Below are 27,637 nucleotides of genomic sequence, written 5' to 3'. Positions count from 1 at the left end.
GGGGACACAGGAGATTGACACCGAGTGGTCCCCATCCAGCTACCGGGCCGGGGTGGCTGGGTGGGAGGAGAGAGGCGAGTTTGGCTAATCCAATTGGAAGCTAATTGTGTTTCATTGAGGTTTTATCTCTGCAACTGGCAACACGCTCCTTCAGGAGATTTAGTGGGAAGTTGTCTGGTCCCTGCCAAGAAGGCTGTTTTTTTCGAGAAAGCACATTATGCATCAAAGTTGAAATTCAAATCCCTTTTCCTCCATTCCCAGAGTATATTTATGAGGCTCCAGATACTCCTCGGTGCATCGTGGTTTGCGGGAAGCCCCCAGACACTGCAGGACCCCAGGACCAGCTCAAAGAGCCAGCTTGAACTTTTTCTGCTTTATGATTTTCCCCTTTGCTTAAATTGTTGCTGGGTGAGCAGGGGACTGGGGGCAGGCAAGTCAGCTGCAGGCAAGGAAGAAGCCGCTGTCTCTGCACAGCTCCAGGGCTGGGGACAGACCCACAGTCCTCCCAGGGCTTTCCCACCCGGGGCTGCTCCTCTCCATCCCAGTCCTCATGCAGTTTATGCCCCCCGAGCCCTCCCCGAGCCCCCCGCATCCCCTAAACCAGCTGCAGCCTGGTGTCTGCAGTCACATCCTGGATGGGGCTGGCAGCAAATCGAGTGTTTTTCCCTAAAGATGCTCTGGTTCTCCTCCCTTCAGGGGGGGGTTAGCAGTTTCCAAGCACAGCCACGCCAGGAGGTGAATCAGCCCAGCCTGGAGCCTGCACCCCCAGGCAGGGTTGTGCAAGGGGGGGACACAAGGGCGGGCACGTATGGGAGTGGAGAGGGGGCAACACAAGACCACAGCCTTATCTCAGCCAAACCCTTTGGGGTGTAAACCCACCCGGTTTGCTGTGGGCAGGCAGGGAGAGGGGGCAGGTGGGGGACTCTTTCTCCCTCCTGCCCCGGCAGCCCATCTCAATGCGTCAGGACAGGCCCAGCATCTGCAGTAGCTGGAAAATCACGCTCCATTTCCAAAAGGGAAAGGAAAGTGTAAATCTCTCTCTCAGACACACATTTGTTCCTCTGCAGTGAGAAAAGTGGCGAAAGCTTTAATTTCCGAGCTGGGAGGGAGAGACAATGATACATCAGCAGCACCCCGGGTGCAGAGAAAGAAAACATCAATTCTGGGATTACACCAGCGGCCACTGAGATTTCTCCCCCCCTGGCTGTAACCCAGAAATACCGCAGGTTTCCCTGCTGGCTCTGCAGCTCTTACCTCTCCACTGTGTTTGGGGGAGATTCAGACACCTTCATGGTGGTGAGGATGGTTATGGCACGAGTGTTTGCCTAGATGTGCTGCGCTGGGGGGGAGGCAGTAATTCCCTCCCCCGGCTGGATTTTGCATTCAGAGATGGTCGGCCACAGCACTCGGCTTTCCCCAGAGGTTCCCTTCATAACAGGGAGCAAATTCCACTTATCTATCAAGGGGAGATTTGCATTTTAAACATCCCAACTCCAAATATCACCCAGTTTGATCCCCTAAGCTGAACAAATGCAATGGAGCAGGGAGGTGGCCGGGGGCGGCTCACTGGCGTGGACCACAGGGAAGAAAGGAAAAACCCACAGTTAAAAGCATGCACGGATGTTTAATCTGGGCTCAGGTTGAGGGTGGGAGCAAACATGGCAGTGACCTTTCCTCCCTTCCAGGACACGGGGGAACAGGTATTGGAGGCTTCAACCATTAAGGATTACGGATTTCGTGTCTGAGATTTTGTTTACACAATAAGACTTAAGTGATTGCTGCATGGAGTGTAGGTGGATTCTCCCCGATGCCTGCAGAGGGATTAGTGCCTATAAGGCAGCCAGAATGAGCTAAAAATTGGAGAGATCAAAGTGCAGGAAGAGGAATCCCACGTTCTCAGGGATGGGAGGGGAGAATGAGGCCAGTGGTCAAGCCTGAGACAATTATGGCTGCTGGCCCTGGAGAGCCCAGGGAAGGGCGTGGAGCGCTCCTCACCCTGCAGCTGCAGGGGTGCCAGGGGGCATCTCAGGGAGTAGCCAGACCCCGGGTGTTTTCCATCCTCTCCTGGAGCTGCAAAACCTCCTCCCTGGCCAGCTCTAATCCCCAGGAGAGGGATGACCCCAGTCCCTTCTGAGCTCCCTGTGGCCACGGGGCCATCTCTGAGGAGCGCAGCAGAAGAGGGGTGTCCCACCCCAACCCCCTGCTGCAGCGCTGGGGCATGGGGGAGGCTCAGCACTGTGCCCTGAGGGGAGGGGGCCCTCGTCCTGCTGCACCTACAGGGTCCCCCACGACCAAGGTGACACTGCCCCGTGTCAGCCCATGCCACACAAGGAGGGGACACACTCGCCTGTGCCCCTCGGGGCTCTGCCGAAGCCCCAGCTGTGCAGCGCCCAGCCTGCTCTCCCTGCCTGCCTCTACCACCCAGCTGAGCAAATGAGCCTTCTCCTCTTCACCTTATTAAAACCATGAGCTGATTCAATTAAAATGAGGCACCAGCTCTTCTCCCCAGAAGGCAAATAGGATGAATGTTTAAGGCAAGGAGTTTTCTCGCCCTCAGCGCCTCGTTAACCACTCCAGCCCCCCTGCACACAGGGCACTGCCTCCTGCCAGGTCCTTCCCTGCCACCCACAGCAGCTGCCTGCACCTAGGGTCAGGGAAATGCACCCAGGGTGGGAGCATGATGCATCTTCCAGCACTGCACTACAGCATCTTGGCCTAGGGACCAAGAGCCCAGCGGGGCCATGCACATGGAGAACCAGCCCAGGCAGGGCAGGCCCAGAGCTGCCTCCAGTGCAGGCAGCCTGCAGGGGTCTCTGGTCAGAGCAGCCCATGGCAGCAGGGCTTATATATCTACAGGCAGCGCCTTTTCCTCCTTGGCATCTGCAGTGACCGAGTTTACACCATCACTCAGTTTTTTGAGAGGCAGAGGGTGCTTGCGCCCACCCGCGCAGCCGCCCCGCATCCCCGTGCCTCTCCCGCACTCAGGCATGGGACACAAGTTTTATCCTCACCCCCGTCTCGAAACCCGCAGGCAGGCAGGCGCTTCTTCGCCACAAATGAGTCTGAAACGGTTCGGAGAAGGACTAATTCCCTCCCTCCTTAATGCATGGAAGCTTCTTACGCTAAATCTATACAGACACAATTAGCATTATTCATATTCCATATGCTCCGCTCCCTTGTGATGAATATTAATCTGTTCCCTGCTCCCAGGCATTGGAGATAACGGCGTTGCACCGTGCTGTGCTGTGGTGGCAGAGATGGTCTGAAGGAGCAATGCTGCAGGTGGAGGCAGTTTCACCCTGCCTTGTGAAGGGGACACTTGGTGTTTTTTGGGAGGGGGACTTTCTGCTCCCATTCCCACTGAACTGGTCCCCCCAGGGCTGCCCCAGTCCCCCCAGGGCATGCAGTGGCGTCAGGCAGTTCAGAGAAGCCCTGGCCCTCCCTGCAGATTTGGGAGGTGGGGTAGGACTGGGGCAGATCACGTTTCCCAGCCTTTCTGAGGCCGAGAAGTGGTCACAGGTGTTGCAGGAGCTGAACTGCTGCCCCTTGGCATTCCCCAGGACACGAGTGGCTCTGCCAGCAGCCTCAGGCATCCCTGCTGCGGCGCTCGCCCGCGTCCCCAAGGCCAGCACAGCCAGGCGGCTGTGGCACCTAGGTCCCTGTCCCAGCCCTGGTCCCACCTCTCTGCACAGCACCTCTCCCATAAAACAGGCCATGGGGCAGCAGCATCCACCGGTGCTGCAAAAGTAGCACAAGAAGGGGGCAGAGGAAACGATGCAGTAAATGCAGTTCATCCACACGACTGTTGCTGTCTTGCAGGGACATGGGGGGGAATTTATGATTCAAGGAGCTTTTTCAAACCGGGTGCCATCCTGCACGCAGGCAGGGCTGCATGGACCATCCCCAGCCCTGCGTCCGTCTGTCCGTCCTTGACCTCCATGTGTGGCTCCAGGCCAGGCCGGGGGTGCTGCGAGCAGGGGGCCTGGGGGCTGCGAATTGAAATGCCATACGCGTGGTGGGGGTGGAAAGGATACAGGCCAAGAGGCACTGCGTCGCTATACATCCATTTGCATGCTTAATCCGCTGCTGGGGAGTATAGCGTCAGGTCCCCCATCTGCTCCGCATCTCGCATCATTAGCTGGCTGGTTTCCGAGGCGGCTCTGAGCAGAGGTGGGAGTCGAGCAGAGAGGGGAGAAGAGAGGCTGGTCCCAGCCCCGTGCACCATCACGTCGGCAGCCCGGGAAGCTTGAGGGGATCCGTCCCCTTGCTGGAGCTGGTGGACAGCACATGGGGAGCTGGGGAGGGGTGTAGGTGAAGGGGGGTCAGTCCGTATGGCTCTCTGGGGTGATGCTGTGCTCCGAGCTCCCTGCAAGTCGGGGGTCCCAGAGTGGCGGGTCCCCTGCGGGCAATGCAAGGGGGACAGGGCATTTCCTCACCTCTCGCAGGTGCTGCCCGCACTCCAGCTCTGCCCAGGGGGGTGCCTGAGGCAGCGATAGTCCCTGTAGCTGGTCCCTCTCCACAGGCAAGCCAGGAAGCACCCACAGCCACCAGCCCATGCATAAGGGAGAGCTCAGCTCCACCGCATGGATCCAGCTACATCAACTCACCCGGGGTGATGGCACTGGGGCACAGCCCCTTTAAATCCCTGCACTTGTAGACCGGGCTGGGACACCGTAAAGGGAAAAATAAGGCAAAGAAATTATTTTCTTCTTGCCGGCAAGCCTGGAGATCTGCCCGTTCCTCAGCAGCGTGCTGCCAGCCCTCCCACGCACCGCACGGCAGAGGACTGCAGAGGCCAGCATGGGCTGGGGGATGCCGGGGGGGCCGGGGAGCAGTGGGGCTCACCCATGCTGGACACCCCGGCTTGCTGGGTTGCCACAAGGTGACAGGACTTACGCAGCCCCTCTCGCCCTGGGACGCGCAGCACATCCCTCTGCTCCATTACCTGTCCCAACTGTCCCGTTCTCCAGGGCTATTCCCCATCTCCGAGCTCTACAAGGCCTCAAACTCACCCAAAATCCCTGCTAAACTCCCCAGGTTGGGGCTGCAAGAAGCCACCCCAGCCAGCTGTGCTGAGCAAATTGGGGTTCCTCAGCAAGCGGTAATGATGCTCAGAGGGATGGAGGAGCTGGGGGATGAGGAGGGCTGGGGAGGGGAAGCCCTGCACCCCTCCAAGGTTACTCCCCTTCCGCTTTCACGCCTGGCTGGGTTTCTTCATTACTTACTCAAGCTATAAATTGTCTAATTTGGAGCACACCATTTATCCCTGATGTGCACTTGAGCAGTCAGATTTTGTTTTCAGGTGTGTAATTAATTTTTTTAACATGATTTCTCTCCTAGGAAACTGCAAACAGTGCTGGCTTTCGGGGCTGGGTGGCTCGGGCAAGTGTCAGGGCAGGGAATGGGCAGGAGAGGAGCTGAGGCTGGATCCTGGAGGATGTGAGGAGCTGTGGGGCTTTGCCGCAGCTCCCCATGGTCCTGCTTTCCAGCCAGAGCCCCATCCTCCAGCACAGCCCTCTGCCAGCTCCAACACTGCCACGCTCCCCATGGGCACCAGCGAGGGCTTGTGAGGGGAAGCAACAACCCTTCTCCCTGTTTCCAATTCAATCTGATGGGAATTACCATTTTTATTAAGACCTAACATGTCCTCAGCTGCTGGGAATGAGATTTGCTCCTGGAATAAGATTACAGCAACTCCTGAGGAGCCCTCATTGGCATCCGTGTCACCGTGATGATGGTCTCATCCCTGGCCAGAGGCCCTTCCATCGCCGGATGCTCCCAGGCGTCTCCGGTTGGGCATGGTACGGGGGGATCCCTGCAGATGCACTGCCCTGACCTCTTTCCCCTCAACTGGGATGTTCGCTGTTCAAGGATGACACTGGGCTATTTTTGCATTGCCCATCACCTCTCGCAGGCCAGGAACAAGGCGGGATGGAGGACAAGCAACAACCGAGGGTGGGTAACTTCTGTCCTCACTGCACATCCCTGTGCCCAGCTGTGTGCGGGTCAGGGGGACAGGGGTGCTCGAGCGCTGCTCTGCATCCCGAGCCAGAGTAATCCTCCTCCGATGAGCAGCACAGAGAATCACCTGCTGTGAATGTGCAAGTGCATCTTCACCTCTCCTGCTGCCAGGGAAGTTGTTATATGATTTTTGCTGGTGGTTTTCCAGATGAAAGGAGGTGAAAATCACCTGGACAGAGGCAGGCAGGAGAATCTATGGAGGGAGCACTTCGGTGCTGACTCTGTGCGGGTCCTGACCCCCTGCCCCACGAGCCCCCTGGGCATGGGGTGGCAGCTTGGGGGCATGCGAGATGCTTCTGTGCCACCCCCATGTGGGGATTCAGGCTGGGGCTGATGCTGCAGGATTTTGGAGGTGGCTGGTGCAGAGCAGCCTTACGGCTCTGCACCAGCCGCCCCCAAACTTCTGCAGTGTTGGCCCCCAAGGATGCTCTGCTCTGTACAGGCTCAGCCAGCAACAGGGCTGGGGGGACTAGAGCTGGTGACACCCCTGGGACGGGTCCCCTGCACTTCTCTGCTTGATGTCCTGCCAGCACAGCAGGTCCCACCGGCAGCAGCTGCCTGCAAAATAAAGCCACTGCTGCAGCCCCCCCCCAAATGATCCTCCAGGAGTGGGTCTGGCAGCGCTGCGCCCCGAGCAGTAGATGCCACCATGGCCACCACAAAACAGGCAATGACCTCCCAAGGGGGATGCCACCACCCAGACCCCCAGGACCACGAGCCAGACACCTTGGGGATTTTTTTCCTGCATGTTTAATTCTCTGTTGTGACTTTTGGGAAGGGATGGTGCAGTCCCCGGGGGTCGTAGGAGGGGGCTGAACGCTCTGCTCCCGCGTCCTGCTGCCCTTTGTGCTTTGAAACTGCCTTCCAAGGAGCTGCTTAGCATTCAGAGCAGGTGCCCACACCATTTCAGGGCAAAAACTCTCGTTTGCCTTCAAAAACACATTGATCTGCAGTCTGACATAAAGGGCAGCGCCTGCCCTCCAAAACAGGACAGCGGGCACATGGGGGCCTGGCCTGGCTTTCCTAAACACAAATGGGATGAAGGGACCCCGGTCCATACTCCATCCCGCAGCAGCGCCCCATCATCACACCAGAGCCACTCGCCCATCACTGCCCGGCTCTGCAAGCCCCTGGGTTCAAAGAGAAAGGCATCAAAGCTCCAATTTCTTTGATTTCCCTTCGCTCTTTTTTATCCCCCTCCTCCCCCAAAGGAGTTCAGCTCCCAGGTACTGCCTGCCCAAGAGCAGAAATGAAAATCCCAGGGAATTGCTGCTGCCCCTGAGAAATTCTTGGCAGGGGTCCTGGCAGCTGAGGCGAAGCCGGTCACTCACTGCCCCATGTTTGGCCACCAGCAGGACCGTGGGCAGGCTCCATCCTGGCTGCCCCCAGCATCCCCTCCATCACCTTCTCACCAGGAACCGGCACCTTTTTCCGCAAGGTTTGGTGCCACGTGAGTGTTATAAGCTCATCTGCCTAACAGGAACAGCTGATTTATCTGCCTTCCCTCTCCTGATAAGGGCCTGGCTGCAGGCTCGCCAGGCGGAGGAGGTAATACTTAAATAGCTTCTTTTCTTATACTTCCTGTGGGGATTATAATGCCTGTCTTGAGTCCACCCCTGTGCTGCCAGCATGGGAAAAATCCCCACAGTGGCACCGTCAGCAGCACTGTCACCAGGCAGGATGGGACCGTGTCCCATGGCACTGCAGCCTGGTCCCTGGCACCACGGGCTTCCCTCTGCCACCTGTGCACAGCGGGTACATCCCCCCAGGCACCTGCGGTGGCACAGGCAGAGCCGTGGAGCTGAGTATCTCCTCCTGCATTGCACACACCAACGCAGCCACTGCCAGTTGCCACGAAGTGTGAAACCTGTCACCACAGGGAGCAAATTTCCTGAACGCCACAAGCCCGGGGACCTTTGCTCCTAAGAGTTTGCTTACGACTAATCGCAGCTACCCCAGCACCAGCATCCCCAGCCAGAGACTGGTGTCGGCTGTCCCTGCAGCCTCGGCAGAGCCGCCAGCTCCCCAGTGCCCAGTTGCAAAGCTCCAGGCTGTGGTACACACCGTGGCTCTTGGGGATTATAATTCTGCAAGTGCAAAGAAGCGGGTCCCACTTCAACCTGCTATGGCCAGCTCCTCCTGGTCACTCCAGGGAAGTAACAGGGCCAGTGGCTCCCACTAGCAGGGTGAAGGCTCAGGAGAAAAACAACTATTGATCATCCCTGCGAGTTCGGCAGCAAGGCACGCGCAACCCACGGCTGTGATCGAAAGTGCTGGGGGAGGCATTTGCTCTTGCTCTCACTGTGGTTTGTACATCCATCCGGGGCTCCGGGAGGAAGCCTGTGCCACGCCACCATCCAGCACATCTCCTGCACAGGTGCATCCCCTGTGGTGCATCCTCCACTGGGCTCTCCAAGCCAGTATTTCCCTCCGTAGGATTCAGGAGAGCGGGCATGCTCACTCGTGCATGTCAGGGGTGAGCAGGCAAAGGCAGGCATCCCACGACCAGAGCCTCTCCATTCCCTCGGTTCCCACTCTGGTGGCATGGAGACAGCCCCAGGGACCCAGGGGTGGCAGGCAGGGCTCCCTGCTCAGCCAGTGATATCAGAGCCACACTCCTGGCCCGCTCCCTTTTCCCAGGGCTGGCTGCCCTGGTGCTCCACAGGACAACCAGCCTTGGCGCAACGGGAGGAATGGGTTGAAAATGAGAGATTGCCGTCCCTCCAGAAGAGGATGCTGGCAGGGAAGACAGAACTACACTTCCCAGAGTGCTCCTGGCCCTGCCTGCTGCCGGGGGAAAGGCTGAGGGACCCAGCCACCAGCTCCTCCCTGCTCCTAAATGATTCTCCTTATTATTTATTTGTGGTTTTTCTGCACTTAACTGTCTGCCTCGTCCACTTAATTGGGGGATTATTGCCACTACCTGCCCATCCGCCAGAGCCCAACTCATTACTGGGGCTTATTTATTAGCAGCAAGGCAGCAGAAAAGCACCCTGCAGCTCCCTCTCCTCCGGCACAGGCAGCTGGACGCGATGGAGGAGAGCGAGTGGGGCCAGTAATGGTGGGAATGGCCACGGTTCGGCCAGGGCCAGGTCAAAACCAGCCTCTGCTGGGCACCAAGGCATCACAGCAGCCTCCTCCAGTGTCTGGCGTCAGCCCAGGACACCGCTATTCTTGGCAAAGCACGGAAGGAGCAGTGAGAGCCTGGCTGCTCCTTAAAAGTGCTCCCTGAGCTCGGGAAAGGTCAGTCGCACAGCGCTGTCCTTTCACTCGCAGCGAGGGACCCTGTCTCCTCGGCACAGTGGCAGCTGAGTGACAGCCATGTGGCAGGGTGATGCCAACAGCTCGCAGGAGCCCACTGCAGGGAGGCGAAGGGGCTGATGCCCCCTGAGCCCAGGAGGAGCTGGCAGCACCCTGCAGCCCCTCTCCAAACTGCTGCTCCCATTTCCAGGCAGGAGAATCCAGGAAGAATGTGGGACAGCAGAAGCAAGCCTGCATATTGAGCGCTTTGATAAATAAAACATGGCGAGAAGGCAATTGGAGCTGCCCACTTGGCTGCGGGCAGCTCTGCAGCGGCTGCATGGGGGGAATTCACAAGCGGTGCCACCCCGGCCATCAGGCCGCCAGCCCCAGTGCTGCTGCTCTGCTCGCATCCAAGTTTTGCTGCCTCAGCACTGAGGGGGATTGATTTATTCATCAGCCTCTCCATCCCGCAGCAGCCCTGCAAGAAGGAGTGGTGCAGTGAGCTGCTGTGTGATGTGACGAGCAGCACGGCAGGGAGCAGGGAGGGCTGACCTGGAGGTGGCTCCCGCCTGACCCGCATCCCACCTGCCATGATGCCTGGTGGAGGAGGGACTCCCCAGGGTGAGAAACATGAGCAGCAAACTCCCCCAGGGCCCCGCTGCTGAGCCCTCCTCAGGCACTAAGGCACAGCCATCCCGCACCCCTTTTTCAGGACGGAGAGGCAGGACTCCTTTTTTCAGAGGGCGATCAGAGATCCCCATGGATCAATTGCAGAGACAAGTTGCAAAGCGAGGAGCCAACCCCAGACAGCACCGACCCCAGAGCAACCCCAGGGCTCGGTGGGAGCTGTTCTGCACACCCACAAACCCAAAGCAAAGCCCAGGGGAAGGAGTGCTTTGCCTGCCTGCCAGGGAAGTGCAGGCAGCAGCCTGCGGAGAGGGGCCTGTGGGGGGCTCAGGAGTCCTCGTGGCCACGCTCTGCACCAAGGGCTGGGCGCTGAACACCAAAGTTTTGGCTTCTTAAAACTACTGGGGGCAAGTTCTTGGTCTTTGCCCCACTCCCTCCTTCTGCCGTTCCCTGCCCCACACAGCAGCACACGGGCAGCCTGCCCACATCCCCGGCGCAGCCCCCGGCTGCAGCCCCTCCGCTCACTCCGCTCCCCTCAGCTTCTCTGTGAGCCCCGCGGACCCCAATGGGCCCTCAGCTCTTCATCACCCCCCCCCATCACACCTCACAATAGACCCCAGGCAGGGGCTGTGTCAGGTGCAATGGGGGTCTCTGATTTGGGGAGCACCCTGAGACACCCGGAGATGCCCTGTCTAGAGACGCCTCCTCATCTCTGGGGGGCTGGTAGTGCCATGGGAGGGGAATCACTGACCCTGGGGGACAGAAGTGCTGGGCCCTGGGGGGAATATGAATATGGGAGGGAGTTGCTGGGTGAGGGGGACTGGTGGGTGGGATGGACAAGTACTGGGGGGAATTGCTGGGTACTGGGGAGATGGAGCTGGCCAAGAAATGAGGGGTACTGGGAGGCATGGCCAGGTACTGGGAGGTGGCTGTTACGGGCACTGGAGGTGCAAGTGCTGGGGCTCAGGGGTGTAGCCAGGTACTGGGAGGGATGCCTGCCTACTGGGGGCAATTGCTGGGTGCTGGGGGGCGCATAGCCGGGTATCGGCGGGGGTGGCTGGAGGAGCAATTACCGGGAACCGAGGGGACCGGCCGGGCAGCGGGGCCACAATCGCCGGGTACCGGAGGGGATCGCCGACTGCGGGGCCGGGAGGCCGGGGCTGGGGGCTGCCGCCGGGGGCGCGGGGCGGGCCGGAGGCGGGCACGGAGCCGGCCCCGCCCGGGAGGCCGTGCGGCGGAGGGGGAGTCAGCACCGGGGGCCCCCCCCGTACCGCTACGGTTCCCGCCTCCCTTCCGGCGGCGGCTCCTTCCCTGCGCCGGGGGCGGTCGGGGCGCACCGGAGCCGCGCTGAGCCCAGCCAGGTGGGTGCGGGGCCGGGTGCGGGTCCGGGGCCGGGTGCCGGGCCGGGGCCGGGGGCGGGCCCGCCGTGCCGCAGAGCCCGGGGGGGGGGCCGGGCACGGGCACGGGGACCGGCCCGCCGAGCCTCCCGGGGCCGCCGGCTTATGTAACGGGGCGGCGGCCGCGGGGATGCGGGATGCGGCATGCGGGGAAGGATGCGGGGAAGGATGCGGGGAAGGATGCGGGGAAGGATGCGGGGCGAGATGCGGGCTGCGGGTGGAAGATGCAGGGCTGAGCGGCGCGCCCCCGGAGTGCCCCTCCGCAGGGCTGGGGTGTGGGGGGGACACGCCGATGTGGAGGGGATGGCAGGAGAAGGGCTGTCACCCTCGGACTGTGCTTTGCATCCCCCCCTCCAGCCCCTCCGTGCCTGGCCGTCCCCTGCGGGGGGGCTCTGCAGAGCGGGGCCGTGGGCAGGGAGAGGAGGCAATCTACTCCCCACCACCACCCCCTGCCTGCACCCGGGGAGGCTCCGCGCAGCCTTTTGCTGTGGGGAGCTCCTGGTACCCACCGGGCTCTTCCCACGCCTCCCCATCACCGGCTCCTTCCTCCATCCAGCTCTCCGCGGCTACGTCCGGCCACTCGTGGAGCATCCCAGCTGCACAGTCCCCCGGGCTCCAACCCCTCTCCTCACTGCACCGTCCCTACGAGGTCCCTCCTATACCCCACGCTCCAGCCCCTCTCCCTGCCGTGTCCCCAGCGCCGTGGCTGCAGCACACAGGGCAGGTGGCTGCCGTGATCCAGGCCTGGCAGCACGCGGTGGCACTGCCACCCGCATGGCACGAGCGTGACCGGGCAGCTGCTGCCCGAGGCAGGCAGTGCGGTGAGTCAGAGCAGCGAAGCAGTGCTGGCACCTTTGCTCAGGACAGGGCTGATGGCTCAGGGCTTCTCCGCACAACCAGCCAGGCTCTGTGGGCAGTGGCCGAGGTTGGTGAAGGAGCCGGAGCGATTTGAATCAAGCTGAGGTGCTGGGTTTGGCAAATAGAGGATGAGGAAGGATGGGCCGGGCTCAGGGTGCAGAGAGATGTCCTCCCTACCAAGCCTGCTCTCGTGCCCCTGAGGCCGCAGGACCCCAAGGGTTGCCAGGACAGGCTCCAGCATGGCCAGGGGAAAGAGGGAGCTCAGCCCCCGGGTGTCAAACCCTCACTGTCCTGGGGAAACCGGAGACGGCTCAGCTGAGACAAACCAGCACAGAAAAATGTCTGATAGTCTCCCTTGGCTATGGGCTGGGTGTTTGTTTCTTCGATTGCATCACGTGATAACATCATCAGTATTGAAATGACCCCAACCAGACAGAGCTATTAACACCTGGCAGCCCTGGAGGATGATTGCGGTTCGCACCTTGGCTCTTCCCCGGGTTTCTGCAGAGGCTGCTGCCAGGCGCAGCCCACCAGGCCCAGTGCTGCTTGTTGGGAGCTGTGTTGGGAGCCGAGGGGAGCCACAGTGAGTTGCCCAGCACGGTTTAAACACTGCAGCTTGAGAGGTCCTAGCAGAGGTCTGGTACTGTGGAGAAACCCTCCATGGAAGAGACGGTGATCGTTGGCAGCATGGCACAGCTCCGTTCCCACCACTGGGCACCAACGTGCCCCCATGGCCCAGAGCTCAAGAGGTCTGGTCTGGTAGGGGGGCATGGTCACTGCAGCCCGGGCTGCTGCTTCCCACCAGCACCGAGACCAAGCCCTCGGGCATCACGCGCTGCCTGAACAACCAGGGCGGGACCCCCCTGCCCAGAGCAGGACCTTCCTGGCGGCCGGAGGATCTCTGCCCTTGCCCGCAGCCTCCATGTGTTCCTGGCCAGGCCTCCCCATTTGTTCTTATGCCAGCATCATCCTCGAGTTTAAATGATCCTTCTCCCTCCCCAGTGTTTACTCGCCGGGTGTATTTATAGAGAGCAATCAGGCCTGCTCAGCCAGAGTAAACAAGCTGCGCTCCTGCGGGCTGCTCTCGCGTGAGCATTCTCTGCTCACTTGTCCCAGGAGCTTTCCCCTCTGCCTCTCCCGGCTCCACAGAGCCTTCCTGGCTGCGGAGACCCAGACTGCCTCATCCAGCTGTGGGCTCTCCGGGCTGTGCCTCCAGGCTCTGGTATCTCTCTAGGTCTCCTGGTGCCTCGCCAGCAGCCACTGTCACCTTCTCTGTGCCGTTCTGCGCCACAGGTGCCTGCTCCTCCTGTAAGCAACCAGGCCAGCCGGTCCATCCCTCCCTAGCTGGTGCCACCAGCTCCTGCTCTAACACTCACCAGAGGTTCAGAAACATCGCTCATCTCAGCCAAATCCCAGGCCCCTGTGATGGTGCAACCCAGACCTTCCACAGCCTGTGGCAAGATGGATTCTGCAAGAGGCATTGAGATTTTTGAGACTGAGGGTCTGCTTTTTGAAGGCAGGGCAGGTTGGCTCAGGTACAGAGCCCCGACTGGGAAATGCCTCTGGGGGCTGCCCGGTGCAGTGTGGCACCCCAAGCCTTTGAATCCCTGTGTGAGAGCCAGGATGGTGCACTGCCGGCACTCAGTCCAGTTTGCAGATATTTTTCCCTAGCATCATGGCTCTGAGCCTTCCTCCTCACCCCAGTGCCCGGACATGAAGCTGATGCCAGCGCCAAGGCAGGTCACAAGAGCATCTCCCTTAGGCAGAAGTGCTTTGAGATGTGGCCCAGAGTTTCCCAGCCCATGCACCCCACTGCTGCCCTTCCCGAGCCCACCCTCCTCCACAGACATTTGGACAGGCTCAGCTATAAAAGCAGGGTGCCAAGAGCCAGAGCTGTGGAATTGCTAATGGTCTTATCTCAAGTATTAAGTTTTCCCTGGATCCTGTGTCTTGTGTCCAGACCTCAGCTGGAGAAAAGCATCCCTGCCAGCACCTGGGAGCGCCACAGTCCTCAAAGCTGGGGGTGTTCTGGCACTGTCACCCTGCTCTGCTCTTCCCTATCTCCGCTTTTGGCTGTGGTTGGTATCTGGTTGCCTGGACAGGCAGACAGACAGAGCTAGTGCAGCTGTCCAGGTGAGATGCATCTTCGTGGTACTGGCAGGCTCTGCCCATTGCAAGGCAGGAAAGAACGCATTTTGGTCTGGCCCATTAAAAAAACACCCTGCAGGGATCAGAGCAGCACCCCCCGGGACCCTCTGCACCCTCTCAGGTGCCTCTCGGACCCTGCTCTTCCCACCCTCTGGGGTTTCAGCAAAGAACGGCTGATTTGCACCCCAGGCTATGGCCGGCAAAGCAGGGGACAGATCCTGTCCCAGCCCAGCTCATCTCCTTGGCACTGAGCTGCCCTGAAACCAGCCACCCCCAGGCACGTGTCCCTGCAGCACTCTGCAGCCCATCTTACCCCACTCCCAAACCTTCCCACATCCCAGAGGAGGCAGCAGTTGTCCCCAGTAAAGGTCACCTTCATGCTGCTGCTGAGCCCTTTCCAGGCTGAGCTTTTAGCGCTGCATTTCCCAGGGAATCAGTCACCATTCCAGGATCTCCTTGGGGGTCCCACTGGGGACCCTTTGCCCCTTCCCGGCAGCCCCCAGAGCTCGGGGTCCCCGGGGTGAGCCTTTACCCTCCCCAAACCCAGTGCTGCGCCTGGGGGCTGGCAGTGTCTCCTGCCCCCGAGGCTGGGATGAAGCATCCCAGCTCTTTAATGCTTTTAAAAATGCAGGCTCCAGCCATCCCAGCCCCTGCTTCTCCAGCATCGCTGTTTGCCTGTGTTTCCCCCAGCTCCCCTGGGTCATGTATTTATCTCCAATTTGCCAAAACCTCCCTCCTCCTTCCCCAGGGTGGAGGAAAAGCCTTTGCTCGAAGTCAGGGTGAATTTGTAACTTCCCCAGGAACCTGCTCCTCGAGTAGCAGCGCACAAATCACACTCGTGGCACCCATCGTGGTGGCACCGACTGCACAACAAGGGACAGACCACCCCAGAAACTGCCGGCGTGGCACCCAACACCCTGGTACCTGGGTCTCTGCACAGCCCCTCCCCAGGCGAGCGTCCCCTAGGAGCACCCCCTGCATCTCCCCGAGCATCACAGGGGGATTTAAAGGACATTCAGGGAAGGGACAAGATCCCCAGGCAGAAGCTTCCTGAGGTCCAGCAGAAGAGGGGAGCCCAGAGTGGGGCCAGACATTCTCAGATTGCAAAGTCTGAGCAAGGGCTTTTGTTTGGCGGCTTGTTTTAACTTGCCATTATGTTCTCCAAAGAAGAAATTCATCATTTACAAGCTGAGGAAGGCAGAGTTAATGTGAAATTTTAAAACCCTCAAAGAGTTGAGAGCCCTCTAAATATTTAATGAAGGCATCCAAACTGCCGGGTGTCTGCAGAGACAGGCAGGAGCCCTCTGCCAGCAGCGGAGGTGGTGTTCCTGATCCAGGAGAGGACCAAAGACCCCGACGGGCTGCCACCTCCTGCAGCCTGTCACCTTCTGCACACCCTGCTGGGCTCCCACCCTTGGTGACTCTTGGCAGCAGGTTGCTCCCACCCTTGAAGTTCAGGATGTGGGGGGGTGTGCAGACCCACCCTGGGCCCCCCAGGTGGGGAAAGAGGTCAGCAGGCAGTGGTGTGCTCCATCCGTCACCCATCAAGTGATGCTGCTATGTCTACCCTATCCGGTCCTGAGGCCCCACCGTGGAGCTGATCCTCTCGCTGTTGGTGTGTCCCGCAGGCCCTGCTCTCCCTGCGATGCCCAGCCGCCTCCGCGAGCAACTCGTCCCCCTGCATTAGGTGCCGAAGCCTGCAGACGCCCAGCGCTGCACACACCAAGGTAGGCAGCGCTGCCCCAGCTCTGCACGCCGCCGCTTCTGGGGGGCCCATCTCGTTCCCCGCGGTACAGGAGGCACAGCGCAGCCATGGGATGGATGGGGGGGTGTAGAGGTACCGCCCAGGGCTGCCTCAGCGGAGCCAGTTGGGCACCCCAGGATGGGGGATCTATCATGGGCACCCTGGTGAGACCCCAGTGCAGGGCAAGAGGCATCTGGACCAGCTCAGGACCAGGCTGAGGCCATGGGAGTGGGGAACAGCTCGGGCTCTGGGGCGGATGCTGGGCACAATCCTGCCTGAGGAACATGGCAGGTGACAGTGACTGTAAAGCTGGTGCAGGGCCAGGGGGTTTTTTTCTTTCTTTTTTTTTTTTTTTTTTGCCTTTGAAAGCCCCCAGATGGGAAAGGTACGAGCCAAACCCCACTGAAAGCAGCCAAGAATGAATTTTCTGGCCAGAGCCCCAGCAGCTCTTGGATCGGCGCCGTGCCCGCCCGGCGTCACGCCGCAGCGGAAACCCCAGGCGCAGGCAAGCTGGGGGAGGTCTCAGCCGGGGTGGACAGTGAGACCCCCACCCATCCCAGCTGCCCCCCAGTGCGGGGGTCTCACCCCTCCCAGCAACCCGAGCCAGGGCAGTGCAGGCTCATCCCGCTCCCACCAAGCCACAGCTTGGCTGGAGCCCAGACACCCAGATGTCCCCCCCACGCTGCCACGGAGCCCCCCACCATGCAGCCATCTGCTGCTGTCAGAGGACAGGGTGTCCCCGGCATTGTGGCTCTCACCCAGCTCTGTTGCCCAGGGCACGGGGCATCTCAGCTCCCGAACGTCCCCTCTCATGGGGTGCGATGGGCCCTTCTCCCCCAGGAAGGCAGATGCTCTCCCAGAGCCAGGCTGGGAGTTTGAATAGAGTAGGACCAGCCGTGACGGCATCCCCACTGCTCTCTCCCTCCCACTCTCCAGCCTCGGCAGTGCAGGGGAGGGGGTAAAGAACCCCAGGGTCTCTGCCCTCATCTCAGGAGCCCCAAAGAGCTTGCAGGATCTTTGAAAACCAATACCTCTCAGCACAAGGCTGAACCCCAGGGGAGCAGTGCCCAGGGTCTCATCTTTGAGGGCACTTTGGCTGGAGGGGGGGACAGGCAGGGGCTGCTGCTGCTCTGCTGTGGTCTGGATGCCCAGTCTTGAGCTAATCTTGCCCTTGTCCTTCGTGCCTTTCCCCAGCTGGTGCAATGAGGGTGGGTATAACCCCCCCGCAGCTCTCTGCAGGGAGCAGGTGCCCAGATCCCATCCCAACATGAAGCTAGGAGGGGACTCTCAGACATCTGCTCCCCGCACAGTCCCAACCACCTCCGCCATCAGCACCTGCACAGGCCCTGCATGTCCCTGCCAGGGACCTGGGGAAGGAAATCAGGATGTGCCCAGGCTGGCTGCTTCCCCAAAAGCGATGGCTGGGGCGGCAGGGAGGGATGGGGAGGCAGTGTGGGGGCTCTTGTCTGCTCCCCAAGCAGTGCCTGGTGTGCTGCGCCCAGCTCCGCTCTGCACCGGCCCCTGCAGAGCTGTGCGGGTGTGCATGCCTGCCATAAATATTGATGGGGTGGACTTAGCGCAAGTGTGCCTTTATATACAGCAATTGGGATGTAAATGCTATAAGTACCTGCTGTGTGGGCAGGAGAAAGCGGAGTAGGTGATAGCACTGAGGCTGAATGCACAGTGGCTTTTTTACAGGGAAGGGGGATCCCTCCTGCGTGGGGTGGGGAGGTGGCAAGCGGCTGGTTGAGTAACCCCAGAGGTCATAAACCTGTTTGGGGAATCGGCCAGACCTGCAGTGAGCCTAAATCTTCCGGCTGAGACTGCAGCGAGCTGCCGCGGCTCCCACAGCCCGCTCCCCGCACAGCCACGCCAGGATAAACAGCGAGGGGCTGCAGTGCCTCTGTTTAATAATGCATGGCACAGAGGCACCGGACGCACGCCGGGAGCTGCGGGGACGAGGAATCACCACTGCAGCACTCGACCGGCGGGGTCCATCCCGGCGTCCCCCGGCGCTCATGGGACGTGGATACCTCAGGGCTCCAGGTGGCCCTGAGAGTGGGGCTGGGTGAGCAGAGCTCCCCGTTGCAGGGCACAGAGCAGTGGTGGCAACACCAAGGCGGTCGGTTGCACAGCAGCTGATATCCCAGCCACGCTGGGTGCTTCTTAGCTGGAGCCTGGAGCTGGGTCCCTGTCCCTTTGGGCACTCTTGCTGGCAGATTCAGCCCCTCCATCACTGTTCCTCACACAGATGTAGGCGTAGATGGTCTTTTGGGGGAGCTCTGGAGGGCTGAGCAGCACTGGGAGCACCCCACCCTCTCTGGCATCCTCCTGGGACACTGCCATGCTGGGAACAGCTGGAAGCCGTGAACTCAGCCCCCTCCTCGCCCCATCCCTCCTTCAGCCGCAGCCACCCCACCTCGCACACTGGCTGCCATGCCCTGGACCAGCAGATGAGTGCTGGGGCCCTGCAGGCATCAGTTCACAACCAGTTCCTGCAAATGGCCCCCCCGGGGGACACACGTCCCTCATTGCACAAAGTGCCGTGATCCGTCCCCACCGACCACCTGCTGCAGCAGCTCCCTGCCACCCACTCCCCAGCCCATGCTGCACCCCACGGCACGGAGCTGGGATGGGACGGACTGGGGGTGCCCAGCGCACCCCCCCTGCCCCCCGGCAGGAGCCTGGCAGGAGGGGGCAGATGGGTCTGCAGGAGCAATGCCGACAGGGCCGTGGTAGAGATGCAGATGGGTCTTCAATACTGATGCCGACGTGGCCGTGGTATTGATGCAGAAGGACCCGTGATAGTGATGTAGGAGAGCAGGAAAAGCCGCAGCAGCAGCCCGGAGCCCCTCTGGCTGCAGGGGTGCTTTGCTGTGCCTGTGCGGAGCAGGGCATGGGGAGGGCAGCAGGCAGGAGCCTCCCCCGTCCAGCCAGCAAAGCCCAGAGCCAGGGAGACCCTGAGACATGGGGCCAGTAGAAGTCGCCCTGTGACCGTGGCTTTGGCCTGTTTTCTCTGTCCCTCACTGGTGAGCTCAGGGGATCCTGCCACCCCCAGCCTTCCACCGCCGTGGTGCTGCTCCCACGGTTGGGCAGAGCATCGCGGCAGAGCCCTGGTCAAGCTGTGACACAAGTCCACCTCCCTCCCCGCCAGCCCCAGGGCTTGTGGCACGCTCCCACGCCAGCCCCGCAGTGAGACGACCCACGTTCACACCCTGTGCCTGGCATGGGAGCGATAACGGGGGAGTGCTGGGGGGGGGCACCCATGTGTGCTGGAGCAGGCTGTGACTTGCTGCAGGGACAGAGCGGTGGCCCCGGCATCACCAGGGGCTGAACGTGGGCAGCTCTGAGCACCACACGCTCGCTCTCAGCACAGTGGCATAATGGAGTGACCCTGGGTCCCCCTCACCCCGCGCGGCGTCACCGGCGGGAGGGACAGCAGGGGTGGCAGGGGCTGTCCCTGCAGTCTGTACTCAGCCGCTGCGCTGGAGGGTCTGGCTCCAGCCTGACGCTACAGCACGCTGGTGCCTGTCCCCATCCCTGTCCCCGCCGGGTGCCAGCCCCAAGGGGCCAGGGCTGCTCTTCAGAAGCTGCAGCTGCTGCATGTTTTGTGCTGCCTCTTCCCCTTCTCTCCGCTGCTGTTTTTGTTTTGTTTAAGAGGCTGGGTTACGAATTTTAAACAGGCTCCTGAAAAACCCAATTACCTCCAGAAGACAACCTGATAAAAGCTGCCTAAGTGGCACTGTGGAAATCGCCTTGTGCAGCAGCCGAGGGAAACCAACATAACAAAGCCTTTGGAAATGGAGTTAACCACTTTTAATCCCTTGGTGCCATGAGAAGGACCAATAATTATTTTCTGCAGAGATGGGCGGGGGGGGGGAATAAGTAAAATAACTGTCCTGTGCTAATGGGTGGCAGCAGGCCGGGCTGGCGGTGCTGCAGGGATGGGTGCAGGTACTCAGGCACCCGCTTCCCTCTGCCCGGGAGCTTTGTGAGGGCCCGCGGAGGCTGTGACCTTGCAGGGTCCCCGTGTGGCTGTGGGGCCCGGGGACGATGCTGGCAGCAGGGTGGGCAGGAGCCGCTTGGGGTGTTGCTGGCAGTGGATGCTGTGGGCGATGCGGCAGCGGCAGCCAGCCCCGTGTCCTTTCCCCAGGCTCTGGCGGGGAGCGGAGCGAGGCACTGCCAGGGCCCTGGCACCCACACCGGCTCCGTCCCTGCCACGCTGCCCCTGAAAGCCGGCACGGAGGTGACTTGCAGGACTTGGCAGGACTGAGAGCTTCCTCCTCCATCTGGCCACGGCGCTGCCCCCCCATCCCTCCCCATCCCTTCCCTTCCTGCCTTCCCCAGCAGCTCCAGGCAGCCACCCAGCAGGTGACACTGCCCAGGATGATGCCAGGGACAGCTGTGCCTAAGGAGTGCCCGTGCCGGGCGCAAGCAACTTCCCAACACTGAGAACATCCTCCAAACACCTGCCAGAGCCAGCTCGGCTCTGGGACTGCGGGGTCCCCTGGGCCCATCCCCATCCCGGGAGCAGGGGTGTCTGCAGGGCAGGAGGATGGAGGCGATGCCCAGGGCAGGTGACAAGCCCCTGGGTGCCCTTCCTGCGGGAGCCCAGCTGGCAGGGCAAAGCTGGGCGCCCACCAGCCCATCGGCTGCGGTTGTGCTGCTGGCACCGGCGGCTGGAGCGCCAGGGCGGTTGGCCACAGCTCACGTGAGCCTCATGCTTCCCGCAGCAGCAGGGACGGAGGCTGATTCGCCCACCTCCCCCCAGCCACCTCGCGTGGGGTCCCACGCTTGGGGACAGCACTCCAGGCCACTGAGCTCCAAGGTGGGCAATCCTGGCTTAGTGCTGGGCACTGGCACAAGAGACGGCCCTGCTGGCTTGTCCACAGCTCATACTGGGAGCAGTCCCTGGGCACGCTGGGAGCTACTGGGGGAGGATGTGCTTAATGAGCCGAGGCATCTCCAAAGATTGAAAGACTCAAGGACCCATCCCAGGAACAAAAGGAGGCGTTTGTCAGGCGCTGAGAGACGGGCTCGTTAATTCCTCCTGGCTGTCACACTTATCTGTAATGAATTTGTGCTCCACTGTATTATTTTTAATACAATAGGAGCGGTGCCGCCCGCCCACCGCCCGGCTGCCGGGAGCGCTGACGTCAGCGCCCGGAGCACGGCTGCCGCAGGACAGACGGACGGACGGACGGACGGACGGGCCAAGCGCAGGCCTGTCTTGCCACCCGCACACCCATCCCACCAGCTGCCAGCGGGCAGAGCGGGGCTGAGTGCGAGGGCAGGGAGCATTTTTTCCATGGAGGTGGAAAAAGGAGTTGTTGGTCGATGCTGTGGTGGAAGGAGGCTGAGGGCTCAGGGCTGGTGGCGATGGGGTGCGCTGGGGGGTATTTTGGGGAGTGGTGAGAGGGGGTGATGTGTTGTTCCTGTGCTGAGACCTGTCCGTGGCAGCGGCCGTGTGTCAGGGCAGGAGCCAGCAGTGGGTGCACACACACGGGTCTGTGGAGGTGCTGGGCTGGCACTTGCATCCTGGCTTTGGCCACCCCGACTGCCGGATGGCTCCCCACTGCTGCCCCACATCCTGCATCGCCCCCGTCCTCCCCACAGCAGCCCCAGCGGTGTCCGGCAGCCCCGGCAGCACCTCCGCAGCCCGCATCGCCAGGCTTGTGGGGGCAGCTGCAGCCTGGCTCAGCTCCCCGCAGCCTCCCACATGCAGAGCCGGGGGGGTCCCTGAAACGACCCCACACCCAGACTCTCTCCAGCACTCTGCTGGGCCATAGCTGTAAGATTCCCTGCAGGGCTGCTTCTCCAGAGCCTCACCATTACACACCAGCTATCCCCAAAGCGTGGCTCAGAGCACCACTAATCTGATTTGCAAAGGGCTCATCTTGTTTCTAATAACCCAGGGCTGGATTAATTAGGAGGCGCCGGCTGCCCCTCTGCAGGGTGGCAGGGCTGGCGGTGGGGCGCATGCTCATCCCCAGCACCTCTCTGTGCACTGGGACAAGGATGGGGGAGCCCTGTCCCGCAGCCGGAGGGGGAGCAGGAGGGGCTCCAGGAGCCCGTTTCCCTTTGGGCAGGCACAGGGGGAGCCGGGTGGGGTGGTGCCCCCCAATTCCTTCCCGGGGACCCCCCACTGAAGGGGATCCCGAGCTCCGTGGGCATCGTGGCCTCGACGCCACCGTGCAGCCCCTCCCAGCATCCCCTGCCTGAGCACCCACCACCCACCACGGGACCCCCCTGGGGGGGCAGCACCAAAAACCCAAAGCTGGGGCCTTGGAGTGGCGGGTGTTGGCGGGGGGGGGGCCGAGACGATTTATCAGGGACTTTAATTAAACTCCCGCAGCCGCCCTGCACCGCTGCGGAGGGGGACAGGGTGCTGCAGCTCAGGGTGCCGGGTGAGGGAGCAGAGGGGTGCGGGACTGGGGGGGCGGGGGGGCTGCTCCCCGGTGGCTCCGGCTGCTTAATGCCTCGTTTCGCCCATTAATTACCGCGGAGGTGAATCATTAACCCCGCGCAAGCCGCGCTCCCCCCATCCCTCCGCTGCAGGAGCACGGAGCGGGGGGGGCTCTGGGGGGGCCCCGTCCGCATCCCCGGTCACCGGGACGTTTCCCCGGGGGTCGTGTCCCGCATCCCACCCCACCGTGGGGGGGGGTGCCGGGCTGCGCGGTGTCGGGGCGGGGGGGGTGTCGCTCCGGGCGGGCCCACGCGTGTCGCCGGGGGCGGGCGGGGGCCGGGCCGCGGCGGGGCGGGGCGGGACGGGAGGGCGGAGCGGCGGCAGCGGAGAGCGGCGGCGGAGCCGGTGAGTGCCGCGCCGCGCCGGTGCTGAAGGGACAGCGCCGCCGCTGCGGCACCGGGCGGCCCCGGGCGGCGGGCGGGGCCCCGCGCCGCATCCACCGGGAGGGGGGGGGGGGGAGCGGCGGGTCCCCGCGGTACCGCGTCCCCTCCGCGACCCCCCCTCTCACCCCCCCCGCCGTGGCTGCCGCCCTCCCCATGTCCCTGCGCCCCCCCCCCCTCCGCGTCCCCGGTGTCCCCTGCGCCCCCGGTGTGTGTTCCCCGTCCCGCGTCCCCCCCCCCCCACCGCATCCTCCGTGTGCCTGCGCCCCCCCCCAACTCCCCCGCGGTGCGTCCCCCGGGCTCCGCACCCTCCCCCTGCGGTCCCGGTGTCCTCCGCATGCCGGGTGTCCCCTACGTCCCGTGTCCCCGCTGTCCCCCGCCCTCCTGGCGCCCCCCCGTGTCTCTGCGTCGCTGCAGCCCGTGTGGCCCCGGTGTCCCCGCGCCTGCCGGTGTCCCCCCCCCCGTTTGCTGTGTCCCCCCGCACCGCCCGTGTCCTATCACCCCTGGGTGTCCCCACCACCCCCCGACACGCTGCGTGTCCCCCCCCACGCGGTCCCGGTGTTCCAGTGCCCCCGTGTCCCACCCCCCCCCGGTGTCCCCTGCACCCTCCCTGCGGCCCCGGTGTCCCGGCACCCCTCCGTGTTCCCACGTCTCCGGTGTCCCCCGACCCCCCGCTGTAGCCCCAGGGCTCAGCACAGTACCTCCTAGAGGAGCCCCCCCCCCCCGGTTTCGCGGGGTGCCCCGGGGCTGGGAGCAACAAACTTCCCCGGGTCCCGGTTCATGGAGCCCCCCCGCAGCCCAGCGGGGTCCCGGGGAGCTGGGGTGGGGGGACCCACGAGGCTGCGGCACCCACAGGGCGTGCGCGCGCACACACACACACACACACACACACACTGCAAACTGCACAGCCTGTAGCCTCCCCCCCCCAGGGCATACGGGGGGCACGGGCACACACACACCCCCCCCCACACACACACATACGCACACACTCACACACACCCCACACACACCCTGCCTGCAATCCCCCCCCCACACACACACACACAGAGCATGCAAACAGCCCGCAACACTCCCACACGTACACACGCGCGGCACAGTCTGCGAATTTGTGTGCACACCCCCCCCCCATACAGCCTGCAAACCCACGGACCTGCACACCCAGCCCCCCCCCCCCCAACACAGCCTGCAACCGCCCCACACAGTGTGCAAACACACACCCGCAGCACAGACACACCCAGCGCACACAAACACAGCCTGCACACCTCTGCGCGGGCAACCCCCGGCCTTGTGAGCCCTTGCACACTCACCCACAGAGCTTGCAAACCCCCAAACTCACACGCGCGCACACTCAAAGCTTGCAAACAGGCGGCAAACCCTCACACTGTGTGGGCACACGCAGCTTGCAGCTCCACAAACTTATACATACACATCCCCCCCCCCCCCCCATACAAACGCAGCCTGCGGCCACCCGCAAACACACCCCTTGGCCAAACACAGCCTGGGCGTCCGGCTCACACGCACACACAGCGTGTGCACACACGCACACACACGCTCCGTCCTGCACCCACAGTGCCCCTGCACGCCGTCACCCGTCCCCAGCACCCGCAGGGATCACACGCACACACCGAGTCACAGGCGCCGCAACCCCTACAGCCCCCAAACACTGTCACACCCTGCCAACAGCCTCTTTGCCATCCCTCTGCAGAGCACACGCATTGCGATAGACACACGCGCACACACGCAGCACCCCGTGTCTGACTGCGCCGTGCTGGGATCCCCAGCCAGGGTCTGTGTCCCCCCCCAAAAGCAGGGGCAATGCGGTGGGTGTGACGTGGTGGGTCCCCATCCCACCCTGGGGTTCCCAGGCTCTTCCTGCCCCACTGAGGACAGTGCTGGGGTGGAAACCGGCTCTGGGGTCCCTGCCTCGGACCTTCCACACGTCCCCAAATGCCAGCGGGGATGTGGGGAGGGGGCCGAGGGGAACAGGCACTGCCAGCAGGCAGATCTGCCCACCCGCTGCCTACAGACCCCAAAAGCTCCCTCTGCCCACGCTGGAAGGCATTTGGGGCTGGAGACACAGAGGGTGTGAACTGCAGCCCCAGGGACAGTCCTGTCCCTCGTGCCTGGGCGGTGGGGACCCTGGGCGCGGCGTCCCCCACCATGTCCCTCTCTGCCCACGCAGGTGGCCCTGGTCAGTGAACCCGGACGGCAGTGGATGAGCGCTGGGCACTGGCCTAGCCACACGCACACATCGGCACCATGGACTTCGTCATGAAGCAAGCGCTGGGCGGTGAGTGGGTGCTGTTTCCCTCAGGGTCCCCCCTCCAGGAGTGACACCGGCCCAACACCCTGGGGAGCACGGTTGGAGGGACATGGTGGGGGGACAGAGCCATGGGGAGAGCCACTGGCAGTGGGGAGCTGCTGCCGGAGCCCTCCAGGGTTCCCATTCCCAGCGCCCGCAGCGCCTGGCTGGGGAATCCCAGCTCTCTTGCCACTAAGTGGGATTCCCCAGCGGGTCCCCTGGGTGCCAGCGTCGAAGGAGCTGCCAGCATCTCCCCCGGCTGACGCTGAACTAGGGCAGCGCAGCCAGCCCACGGCACTCCCTATCCCCGCAGCCACCAGAGCCCATCTGCAGCTGGTTCCGGCACGGGTGGCCCCGGGGATGTCCCCGGTTGTCCTTGCCGGGGGGCTCCGTGCCCTCCCTGGCTCTGCAGGGGCTTCAGCAGCCAGCACCAGGCTGCAGCACCCTTGGGGACCGGCTGGTGGTCTTGTGCTGCGCAGGGGCCACCAAGGACATGGGCAAGATGCTGGGGGGTGAGGAGGAGAAGGACCCTGATGCGCAGAAGAAGGAGGAGGAGAGGCAGGAGGCCCTGCGCCAGCAGGAAGAGGAGCGGAAAGCCAAGCACGCCCGCATGGAAGCCGAGCGGGAGAAAGTCCGGCAGCAGATCCGTGACAAGGTGGGCTGTGACAAGGAGGAGGGTGGCCCAAGGCGGTGGTGATGGGCACGGGGCACAGCGCGGGCAGCACCCACTGCCTGCCCTGCTGAGGGCCTGTGTCCTCACAGTACGGGCTGAAGAAGAAGGAAGAGAAGGAGGCGGAGGAGAAAGCTGCACTGGAGCAGCCGTGTGAGGGCAGCCTGACACGTCCCAAGAAGGCGATCCCGGCAGGCTGTGGGGACGAGGAGGAGGAGGAGGAGGAGAGCATCCTGGACACCGTCCTCAAGTACCTGCCCGGCCCGCTGCAGGATATGTTCAAGAAGTAACAGCACCGCCAACCCTGCCATGGGGTGCTGGGGCACGGGCGCCCTCTCCCCTCCGACCCCTCCATCAGTTCCCTTGGCCCCGGGGAGGGTCCCCACACACCCTCCCCACCCCCTCCTGCCCTTTCCCCCCCGCCCAACCAGACCAAAAACCCGCCCCGTCCCGTCCAGGCAGGGCCCCCCCACCACGCTGTGCCAAAGGGGAGCGGCCCTGGCCGGACAGGGCGAACCGGGACCAAATGCACTGATGTAACCTCGCGGCAGGCTGGGGGCACCCCAGGCCCTACCAGCCCCCCCGGGGTGGCTGCCCGTGCCCCCTGCCCTGCCCCTCCTGCCCTCCCAGGGAACCCCGGCAGGCCTCTGCTCGCCTGCCCTCATCCCCAGCACTGCCATCCCGCTGCCCCGTTCCCAGCCCTGGGCCAAGCCCAAAGCACAAAGCCAGGCGCCCTGCCCGCAGCTCCCCCCCCCCCCCATCCCCGGTCCCCGGGCACGGGGGTCCCCCGGGGCTGCCTGGTGTGCCCCAGCATCGGGGGGTTGGAGGGGACCCCCCTCTCCCCGCATCTCTGGCCCCATAGTTAAAGCCATATCAGTTAGACTGCAATACTTCAGCACCGGGAGGAGCAGGCGCCGCGCTCCGCCGACCGTGTACAAAGGCACGTGTGGGGCAGGGACCCCCCTGCCTCGTCCCCCCTGCCCTGTCCCCACCGCTCCCTCGTCCGTGTCTCGGCCCCGCTGGCCCCCGTTCTCGCATTAGTGTCTCTGTGCCAGGGTGCGCCCCGTCGCTCCATGCGTCCTCGTGTCCGCTGCTCACGCTCCCCCCCCACCCCTGAGTCCCCGCTGTCCCCGGGGCCACCCACGGCGCTAAGCCGAGAGCCCCCCGCCGCGCTGCTGGGGCCCCCGCTCTGCCCCCTGCAATAAAGCCAGTGTGGGGCCGAGGGCTGCAGGGCCAGTCCCGGGCTGGGAGTGCCCGGCTGCCCCCCACCCGACGCTGGACACACGGGTCCCCCCGGGCCTGGGAAGGGATCCCTGGGCAAGCGCCCCGGGAACGTCCCAGGAGCTGCTGCTTGCACCCCAAAGGGGGGACACAGGGGTATGCCCTCACCCCGGCCCAGCCCTTGCCGCACCGTGCTCCCCCTCCCCGTGCTTCCTCCGCCACAGCCCCCGGCTGCTCACCAGGGCCCTCCCCGGGGAGGCAGCGGTCAGCTGGGGGCCCCGCAGACATGCTGTGATCATCCTGCTCGAACTAGTCTTTGACAAACTAATAAAATAAAGGGATTTGTACATTGCTCTGGCCTCTTCTCAGCCGTTGCTTCCCTGGGACCCTGTGTCAGCTCCCTCACCCCTCCATTCCCCTCAGGGCTGAGACCTGGCAGCTCATCACACTAGAGGAGGCCACAGGTCCCAAGTAAGGGAGAAGGGAGAGGCCACACACAGCTCCCAGAGCTCTGCTCAGTCCAGCTGCCTCCCCACAGCCCTGTGCCCACCCTGCAGGCA

General features: G+C 62.9%; 1 protein-coding gene across 2 annotated transcripts; it reads left to right on the top strand.

Moving 5' to 3' along the window:
• Window positions 1–11,044: 11,044 nt before the first annotated feature.
• On the top strand, window positions 11,045–27,429 carry CPLX2 (complexin 2). 2 transcript variants are annotated; one of them, XM_074883864.1, is made up of 5 exons: window positions 11,045–11,252; window positions 15,923–16,021; window positions 25,067–25,174; window positions 25,666–25,841; window positions 25,949–27,429. In XM_074883864.1, exons 3-5 carry the CDS (start codon window positions 25,144–25,146, stop codon window positions 26,144–26,146), a joined length of 405 nt encoding a protein of 134 aa, XP_074739965.1. In that variant the 5' UTR covers window positions 11,045–11,252; window positions 15,923–16,021; window positions 25,067–25,143; the 3' UTR covers window positions 26,147–27,429. The 2 variants fall into 2 exon arrangements, with proteins under 2 accessions (XP_074739965.1, XP_074739966.1); XM_074883865.1 differs by lacking the exons at window positions 11,045–11,252; window positions 15,923–16,021 and adding an exon at window positions 22,809–22,849.
• Window positions 27,430–27,637: the final 208 nt, after the last annotated feature.

This window comes from Strix uralensis, chromosome 14 (genome assembly GCF_047716275.1).
Source record: "Strix uralensis isolate ZFMK-TIS-50842 chromosome 14, bStrUra1, whole genome shotgun sequence".
NCBI lineage: Eukaryota > Metazoa > Chordata > Aves > Strigiformes > Strigidae > Strix > Strix uralensis.
Note: the sequence above shows the minus strand (reverse complement) of the source record. Positions and strands in the feature narration are given on the sequence as shown.

Bases quoted from the DNA above. Each gene is read 5' to 3' on its own strand.
- CPLX2 (XM_074883864.1), top strand. From the start codon at position 25,144: ATGGACTTCGTCATGAAGCAAGCGCTGGGCG. The intron at 25,175-25,665 runs GTGAGTGGGTGC...TGTGCTGCGCAG, and splicing joins CATGAAGCAAGCGCTGGGCG to GGGCCACCAAGGACATGGGC. The intron at 25,842-25,948 runs GTGGGCTGTGAC...GTGTCCTCACAG, and splicing joins GGCAGCAGATCCGTGACAAG to TACGGGCTGAAGAAGAAGGA.